The sequence below is a fragment of the Oryx dammah genome, unplaced genomic scaffold (genome assembly GCF_014754425.2).
Source record: "Oryx dammah isolate SB20612 unplaced genomic scaffold, SCBI_Odam_1.1 HiC_scaffold_8, whole genome shotgun sequence".
Taxonomy (NCBI): Eukaryota; Metazoa; Chordata; class Mammalia; order Artiodactyla; family Bovidae; genus Oryx; species Oryx dammah.
In genome coordinates this window covers 22012524-22021438 of record NW_024070192.1, presented here as the reverse complement: position 1 = coordinate 22021438, position 8915 = coordinate 22012524, and the positions used below count along the sequence as shown (strand labels likewise).

At 53.3% G+C, this 8915-nt stretch overlaps 1 protein-coding gene across 2 annotated transcripts; it reads left to right on the top strand.

The window, feature by feature from the left end:
• Positions 1-5882: 5882 nt before the first annotated feature.
• Positions 5883-8752, top strand: CSF3 (colony stimulating factor 3). Of its 2 annotated transcripts, XM_040245461.1 has the most exons (5): positions 5883-6502; positions 6605-6759; positions 7151-7258; positions 7403-7549; positions 7778-8752. In XM_040245461.1, the coding sequence occupies exons 1-5, from the start codon at positions 6490-6492 to the stop codon at positions 7940-7942; spliced, it is 588 nt and encodes a 195-aa protein (XP_040101395.1). In that variant the 5' UTR covers positions 5883-6489; the 3' UTR covers positions 7943-8752. The 2 variants fall into 2 exon arrangements, with proteins under 2 accessions (XP_040101395.1, XP_040101394.1); XM_040245460.1 differs by having other exon boundaries at positions 5883-6759.
• Positions 8753-8915: the final 163 nt, after the last annotated feature.

Here is an 8915-nt window from a genome sequence, read left to right as displayed (position 1 = left end):
CCATACCTTCCTGCCAGCTCTGTCATCTGAGCGGTGCCTCATGGGTTTCTCCCTCTCAGCTGCATTCCCTCTCTTATTGGTCTCTTCCTTTCCACCTTGCTGATTTCTTTAATTTTCTTTTTTTATATATATTTCTTTGGCTATACTGGGCTTCCCAGGTGACACTAGTGGTAAAGAATCCATCTGCTAATGCAGGTTAGACATAAGACATACCAGTTCAGTCCCTGGGTCTGGAAGATCTGGAGGAGGGAATGGCAATCTGCTCCAGTATTCCTGCCTGGAGAACCCCATGGACAGAGGAACCTGGCAGGCTACATACAGTTCACGGGGTCGCACAGAGACACGACGGAAGCAACTTAGCACGGCTCGGATCTCGATTGCTGCACACAGGATCTTTGATCTTCACGGCACCTGTAGGATCTGTCTTTTTAGTTGCAACATGCGGGATCTTTAGTCTCAGCACGCCAACTCTTAGTTGCGGTATGTGGGATCTAGGTCCCTGACCAGAGATCGAACCCAGACCCCCTGTATTGGGAGTGGGAAGTCTTAGCCACTGGACCACCAAGGAAGTCCCTCCGCCTTGCTGATTTCTACACGTCTTCCAGACATCCTGCCTCTTAGTGATTCAACTTCCCAGCTTCTGAACCACTCACGTATTGATAATGGAATTCTCTTAGGAGGTCGTTTGTATGAAAGCCTTATCTTTCCAACTAGATTGCAGATTCTTAGAGAACTTGAGGCATATCTGTCCCTCCAGGACTGCCCAGTGCCTAGCACACTGAGTTGAACAAAGTCTTGTTCGGCAAGGTCCGCTGTTTATTCCCAGGTGGTAGTAGTGGTAAAGAACCTGTCGGCCAATGCAAGAGACAAACAGGTTCAAGCCCTGGGTCAGAAAGACCCCTGGAGAAGGGAATGGCAACCCACTCCAGTACTCTTGCCTGGACAGAGGAACCTGGAGGGCCACAGTCCATACAATAGGGTTGCAGAGAGTCGGACATGACTGAAGCAACTCAGGAGGCATGCACTGCATTTTCATCTGTGGATAGCCCTAATTCCATTAAAGGAATGTTTTAGACTGGCCTTGTTTTAGTTCCTTGCATCCAAACTTTATTTTCTTTTTTAAGGATTCAATCTTTGCACCATTTTATAGGCCAATTCAAAAATCTAATAGATCTTGAATTCCCTTCCAGGAAGGATGAGGACTGATGGTGAGCACTGCCCCCAACGCCCTTCCAGGGTATGAGGACATATCTAGGTGGGCCGTGAACCCTGGCCTGTGTGATGCCAAGTGAGGGTCCCGTTCTGTGGGGTGTGTGCGGCCTTCCAGTCTCAGCCTGTGGCTCTGTTTTCTTGCTGGTTGGTTGGGTTTTGTCCTCACGTTGCTGTCCTTCTGGCCCTTGACCACTTTGCCTGACCTTTAGAATGACTTTCTGGGGCTTCCCTGGTGGCTCAGTGGTGAAGAATCCACCTACCTGTGCAGGAGACACGGGTTCTATCCCTTACTTGGAAAGATCCTACAGGCTGCAGAGCAGCTAAGCCCACGTGCCACAGCTGTTGAGGCTTTGCCCAGGGCTCAGAGCCCAACTACTGAAGCCCACACGCCCTGGAGCCCGCACTTCACAGGAGAGGCCAGCACAGCAGGAAGCGCTTGCGCCGCAGCTAGAGAGTAGCCGCAGCTCACCACAACAGAGAAAGCCATACAGCAACAGAGATCCAGCACAGCCAAAAATAAACAAATGAAATGACTCTTTCTGGGTGTGTGATAATTAGTTGCAATTATTATTATTCAAAATGACAGATCTTGAAGTCACCACCAGCCCAAAGTGCCCCAGACCCTTTCCTGGTTGGTAATGGATCAGAGTGTATCAGTGCTGTTCACAGAGGTGGGGTTATTTGTCATGATTTCCTGGTTCTCACCCGCCTTGAGTCTGTGGACCATTTTTCTGTCTGCTCAGTATCTGGAAGTTTCTTATAATCCATCCTCATTGGCTTGCCTTCCTTTTCCTGGAGAAATTCAGTGTTATTTTTATGCTTGGAGAGTTCACTGTGTTCTCTAGCTTCCAGTCTTTTTTTTTTTAGTTAGAAAACTACAGAGAAGTACAAAGAATAACATAAGTTTAAAGCCCATCTTTAAAGACAAGTTTAAAGCCCATCTTTCCCTCAAGACAGCCACTCTGCTAAATTCAATGGCTAGCCTTCCAGTTTACACTTTTCTACTTTTACTACAAGATACAGTATTATCTTGAGTTTTTAAATCTCTGCAAATGATGTATCACCTGAAAGTAAGTTCCTTTCACTCAATATGGGTTTTGAGGTCTAATCATGTTTAAACCCACACCCAGCACTGTTCCAAGGACTAAGAATACAACTGAATAAAACAAACTCCTTTCCTCGTGGGTTTTTATTCTGGAAGAGTGGGGAGGCACACGTGGTATGAATGGGCCATGATTTATTAATTTATTGGTGGCCATTGGCTTACTGTTACAAACAACATTCCAGAGGACATTTCTGTGTGTCCCTTTGTATATGTGTCCTGTGGACATAGTTTGCAAACTTTTCTTAAAGGGTCTGACAGTACGTTTTTTAGACTTGTGAGCCATATCCACAGTCACAACTATTCACTTCTGTCCTTCTTGAAAGGGGACTTGCATAAACAATATGTAAACAAATTATTTATTTTTGGCTGTGCTGGGTCTTCACTGCTGGCTTTCTCTAGTTGCAGCGAGCAGAGGCTGCTCTCCAAGTGCAGTGCAGAGGCTTCTTGCTGTGGTGGCGGCTTTGGTCTTGAGTACAAGCTCTAGGTGTATAGGCTTCAGTAGTTGCCATGTGGGCTCAGCAGTCGTTGCCTGTGGGCTCTAGAGCCCAGACTCAGTAGTCGTGGCACCCGGGCTTAGTCGCCCTGCGACCTGTGGGATCTTCCCAGGCCAGTGATTGAATCCATGTTCCCTGCATTGGCAAGCAGATTCTTAATCACTGGACCACCAGGGAAGTCCTAAACAAAAATTATTTATGGCTTTTTGTGATTTTTACATGTGATAAAATATTCTTTTTTTTTCCAGCCATTTAAAAAAATGTAACACTCATTCTCAACTTGGGGTGTATATATCTCAGCCCACAGGCCAAGTCTGCAGCAAAGGCATTACTCCAGAGCCTGTATAAAGACACTCTGGGGCTTCCCTGGCAGTCCAGTGGTTAGGACTCAGGGCATCCACTGCTGGGGCACAGGTTTGATCCCTAGCTGTGGAACTAAGAGCCCCATGTGGTGTGTGTCATGGCCAAAAATAAAGGGGGTGGGGGTGGGAAGTGCTCCAAGCCCAGTTCCAGATGAAAACAGGAAGTGTGAGTGGAAGCTACCCACCCGCTCTGGCTATTGAGAAATAATTAGGAAAGCCCTGAGGAAGCTGGAAGGATGAATAACATCTAGGGGTCTCTGGGGCCAGGCCCTTTGAGAGATCGTTTCAGTCTGGCTCAGCCCACATGTATCAGAACCAGTAACTTTCTCTCTGCCTGGTCTTTATTCTCTCACGGGTGGGGCTGAAACCTGGGCTGAGCTGTCATCCAAGAAGTGCATCTCTCTGAATAGGAAGACAGTGTAATGAGAATGACAGGGGCTCAGGAAGGGCGGCCACAAATCCTGCCCCCAGTTTGTTCTGTGATCTTGGGCCTTTCCCCGCTCTGAAGCCAACCCTTGTCTATAATGGAGATTCTGCACACTCGGTTGATAGGATGAAAGACGAAAGTGTAATGGGAGGTGCCTGGCATATAAGAGGTGCCCTCTAATTGTCAGCCAGCATTCACCCAGATTCTCTCCGTATGGGATGGAGGCCAGAACACCTCCCTGGCCAGACAGTCCCACTTCCTCTGGAAGCAGCCCACCCCATCCTTCAACACCTCCGGTAGTTAGAACACTCTCTTCTTGAGCTGAAAATTGACTGGCCGTGGCTTCCACTCCCTATCCCACTTCTGGTCCCTGAAACCACGAAACAACCCTCTCCTCTTTGCCAGACAAAACTGCCAGTTTGTGGACATTCCTGGTGGTCCAGGGGTTAAGACTCTATGTTTCCACTGCAGGGGACACAGGTTCGATCCCTGGTCTGGGAACTAAGGTGCCACAAGGAGCAGCCCCTTCACCAAAAAAAGTTGTTTTTTTTTTTTTTAAAGTCTGCTTTTTTCAAATCAACATCTTGAGTCCTTTCACCATTCTGGCCACCCTTGTTAGAATCAGCATTTTCTGAGCCAAACATCTGACACACCTGCGCTGTAAGTGAAAATTAAAGTTTGGGTCCAGAGCTGGCCTGGTCACAGGTGAGGAAGGCGGAACGCAGAGATTCAGTAGTTAAGAGCTGAAGACTCTGGCACAGGGTAGACCTTGGCTCTGCTAATTTGGGGCAAGTCATTTAACCTCCTCAAGATCAGATTCATCTTCTGTAAAGGGAGAGATCTTTCTGGTAATTTTGTCATACTGCTGCTACTGCTGCTAAGTCGCTTCAGTCGTGTCCGACTCTGAGCGATCCCATAGACGGCAGCCGACCAGGCTCCCCGGTCCCTGGGATTCTCCATAAGGCTTATTAAAAGAGTGCATTTGCCAATGTGCAGGAAGTGCCCCTTGGACTGCAAGGAAATCAAATCAGTCAATCCTAAAGGAAATCAACCCTGAATATTCATTGGAGGGACTGATGCTGATGCTCCAATACTTTGGCTCCCTGATGCGAAGAGCCACCTTACTGGAAAAGACCCTGATGCTGAAAACACTGGAGGCAGGAGAAGAGGGTGCCAGAGGATGAGATGGTTGGATGGCATCACGGACTCAATGCACAAGAATTTAAGCTTCAGGAGACTGCAGAGGACAGGGAAGTGTGGTGTGCTGCAGTCCGTGGGGTTGCAAAGAGTCGGACATGATTTAGCGACTGAACAACAACGGGGAGTGCCCAACACATTATCTGGGGTGGGCTGTGCACTCTGGAGGTTAAGGCGAGGGAGAGGAGGCATGATTGTGAGAACTCTTGCCCTGCCTCCCAACAGTTCTGTTAAATTCACCCCTCTCTTCCCATGAAGGTGGGCATAGAACTGGGCTTAATCAGTGTCCTGGCCTAAGGTAGAGTCAGGGCCAGGGTGGTCCAGCGTGGCCAGGACCAGAGGCAGGACATGAATTGATTCACAGTTGTCGGCCCTGCCAGCTGTGACCACCAGAGGGCACCCCCACCCCAGAGATGGCCTGGACCAGTCAGACACACCCACTCCTCTTCCCAAGACTGTTCTGGCCCCTGGTGGGGTTAACTGGGAGAGAAAGTGACAGTTTCCGATGCAGTAGGCCACACTACCCCAGGCAGGCCCCATGGCCTATGGAAAATGCTCAGACCCGAGGCAGAGGTCTGGGTTATAACTCTGACTCCGCTATCCATGACCTTGGGCGAGCCTCTTCATTCACTGACCCAGTTCACAGTGCTGGAACAGACGCCTAAAGTTCTCCCAGCCTGGACAGCGCGTGGTTCTTGGGTTTGAGGCCAGGCGGTTTCTTCTTTCTCACCCCAGCCCTTCTCCCCTCAGGGCAGCACACACTCGCCCGCTGGCAGTGAACCCCGCCAGGAAAGCCACCTGTCCCAGACCCTCAACTCCAAAGCGCTGAGGCACTGGCAGGGGGTGGGGGTGGGGGGTGGTCAGTGCAAGAGGAGGAGGAGGGACAAGGTCAGGTGACCCAAGAGCCTCGAAGGGTCTTGCTTCATCCGGGACAGACATCCGGTTTCCTCTGGCCTCTGCCAGGATTCGGGGGCAAAGGGATGAGTCATGGGGGGATTGGGGAGTTCCCAGCTAATCGGTTCAGGATGGAAACCGGGAGGATGGGGTGGGGACAGGCGGCCAGACCCCAGCGTCCCTACCTCAGGCCTCTGGCCCCTCAAGAGGGCAATCAGAGAGGCGATCTCTATTGCCTGGGACCTGGGGGGATAGAAATGAGGCAACTAGCTTCTTCCTTCTCCAAACTGGGGGCCTAGGGAGCAGGTGGCTTAAGGATCCCGAGAGAGAGTGGCTAATGGGGCTGACCCAGGAGATATGCCAGGGGAGGGAGGGACGGAGGAGGGCCCCAGGCCTGCCTCTTCCTTGAGGGTCAACCAGACTCCAGCCTCCCGGCCTTTTATCATTAGCTCAGTTTGGTTCAGAGGTTTAGTGCAAACACTCTGGGACAATTCAGACCTGGGTGGGGCTGAGGGGAGGAAGGGAGTTTGAGGGGGGCAAGACGTCAAAGAAGAATCAGAGATTCCACAATTTCACAAAACTTTCGCAAACACTTTTTTTTGGTCCCAACCCCCATGCATCGTCCTGGACAACAAATTTGCATAAAACTTGGGAAGCTATTACTAAGCGTTAGTCCAGGTAATTTCCTCCCAGGCCTCCATGGGCTTGAGTATAAAGGCCCTCGGAGCTGGTCCCTGACAGAACCCAGAACCTACAGCCCCACCCAGACCCTTGGCTGAGCCTTCTGCCCAGAGCCCCATGAAGCTGATGGGTGAGTGTCTGGGTCCTGGGAGGGGAGAGCTGTGGCAGCGGGCCGGGGTGCCTGGGCTTCCAGAAAGGTCTGCACTTCTCCTGAGCCCCTGTCTGCTCCCAGCCCTGCAGCTGCTCCTCTGGCACAGCGCACTCTGGACGGTGCACGAAGCCACCCCCCTTGGCCCTGCCCGCTCCCTGCCCCAGAGCTTCCTGCTCAAGTGCTTAGAGCAAGTGAGGAAAATCCAGGCTGACAGCACCGAGCTGCAGGAGAGGCTGGTGAGTGAGGGAGGCCTGCGTAGGGACGGGGAGGGGACAGATGCTGCAGTGGGCCAGGGAGGGAAGGAGGCATGGGCGGGGGAGCTGAGGGAGAGAGTGGGGCTTAAGGGCAGCGTGGGAAAGGGCAGCAGGAAGGGACGCGCGGTGAGAGAAGACACTGGGGGAAAAGGAGAATCAGGAGAGGCCCAGCCTGGAGGGCGGCTGGCGGCTGGCGAGGAACTGGGGGAAGAACCTCTAGTGCTGGGAAGGGTTGGCTGGGAGCTTGGATGGAAGAAGGGGGCTGAGAAGCCTGGCAGGATGGGTGGGGAGGCGGAGATGTGGAGGTGGAGAGGTGGGGGCGCTCGGGGAGGAGGAGGAGCTGGCCCCTCACCCAGCATCCTTCCCACCACAGTGTGCCACCCACAAGCTGTGCCACCCGGAGGAGCTGGTACTGCTCGGGCACTCTCTGGGCATCCCCCAGGCTCCCATAAGCAGCTGCTCCAGCCAGTCCCTGCAGCTGGTGAGTGTCCGGAGGGGAGAAGAGAGATGAGGGGGCGGAAGGGTAGGCTGACCTGGAAGGCTCCCCAGTTCTCTAGGCTCCACGCGGGGCCCTGAGGGGAGCATCCCAGGCGGCATCCCCTGACTCTCCCACCCGACCCCCCAGACGAGCTGCCTAGACCAACTGCACGGCGGCCTCTTTCTCTACCAGGGCCTCCTGCAGGCCCTGGTGGGCATCTCCCCAGAGCTGGCTCCCACCTTGGACACACTGCAGCTGGACGTCGCCGACTTTGCCACCAACATCTGGCTGCAGGTGAGTCTCGTTGGGAGCAGCAAGCTTTAAGGGCCAGAACCGAGCTGGTCCCCAAAGGCGGTGCTGCAAGCCTGGGGCCCTGGAGTTCTCTAGGGCGGAGCCAAGTCCCTGGACCTGGTTCTTGTCCTGGCTCCACCGTGAACCCTGGATCTTCCACAGCCCATCAGCCCCCGGCCTTCCCTCCCTGTGCCAACTCGCCCTGACTGCTGACCTCATCTTCCCCCACAGATGGAGGACCTGGGGGTGGCCCCCGCCGTGCAGCCCACCCAGGGCACCATGCCGACCTTCACGTCGGCCTTCCAGCGCCGAGCAGGAGGAGTCCTGGTTGCTTCCCAGCTGCAGCGTTTCCTGGGGCTGGCATACCGTGGCCTGCGCTACCTTGCCGAGCCCTGAACACAGCTCTTCCCCTCTTGTGTATTTATCTCTGTATTTAATATTTATGCTTATTTAAACCTAATATTTAAAGACAGGGAAGCACAGAAAGGAGCCCCAGGCTCCTGGGTCCTTCCTTCCACCTCCATGTGGGGAAAACTCCCCGTCTTGTGAACTGGGACTGGGAGGGAGTTGGTAAATACCAAGTATTACTTCTTGTAGCTGCTCCAGGCCTGGCTCCGCGGTGGGTTCTGGGGAAAGCTGCAGTGAACCCCTACCCTGAGGGTGCCCTCCTTGAGGCCCTGGGAAGCATCGGGAAGTCTCCCAGGTGGGAGACGAGACAGCCCTGTTTAATATTTAAACAGCAGTGTTCCCCGACTGGGTCCTTGCCCCCTGGCTCCAGCCCTGCATTCGGGCATGAAGCCCAGCAGAGGCAGCTGGAGTGGGATGCTTGACCCTGGGGGCCCATGAATTTGCTGGGGAAACTTCTTCTTTTTAAGACTTTTTTCAGGCACATTTTGACGCCTCGTGTGGGGAGCCCAGGCATCAGTGACGCCTCTTGTTTTTCTGGATGCGCTACAGACGCCATGAGGCTCACGACTTTGCTCCACCCCACCAGGGTTGGGGTCAGGATTCTGACTCTCTTTCGGGCTGGGCAGATGGTCGTGTGTCTCTGCCTTGCTGGGTGAGACTGGGAACATGGAAAGGAAAGATGAGAGGGCTTGTGTGACGGGGTGTGAGAGAAACACTCAACTGTTCACTTTCCACCCTGGCCCCCACTTTCTCCCTGTAGCCAAACTTCACGATAATAAAGTGTTTGTCTCCAGTAAATGGCCTTCCTCCTTCTTGAGTCCAGCTGGTGCCTGGCCAGGGGTTGCGGGTGGGGAGTTGAATGGCGGGCGAGGCCCGAGGGAGGGAAGAGGAGGTACGGTCATTCCTTGGCACCCACTTGGTATAGACGCCAGGCCGGGTGCTGGGGCGCAGCGGTAATGAG

Bases quoted from the DNA above. Each gene is read 5' to 3' on its own strand.
- CSF3 (XM_040245460.1), top strand. From the start codon at position 6,490: ATGAAGCTGATGGGTGAGTGTCTGGGTCCTGGGAGGGGAGAGCTGTGG. The intron at 7,259-7,402 runs GTGAGTGTCCGG...CCGACCCCCCAG, and splicing joins CCAGCCAGTCCCTGCAGCTG to ACGAGCTGCCTAGACCAACT. The intron at 7,550-7,777 runs GTGAGTCTCGTT...CTTCCCCCACAG, and splicing joins CCACCAACATCTGGCTGCAG to ATGGAGGACCTGGGGGTGGC.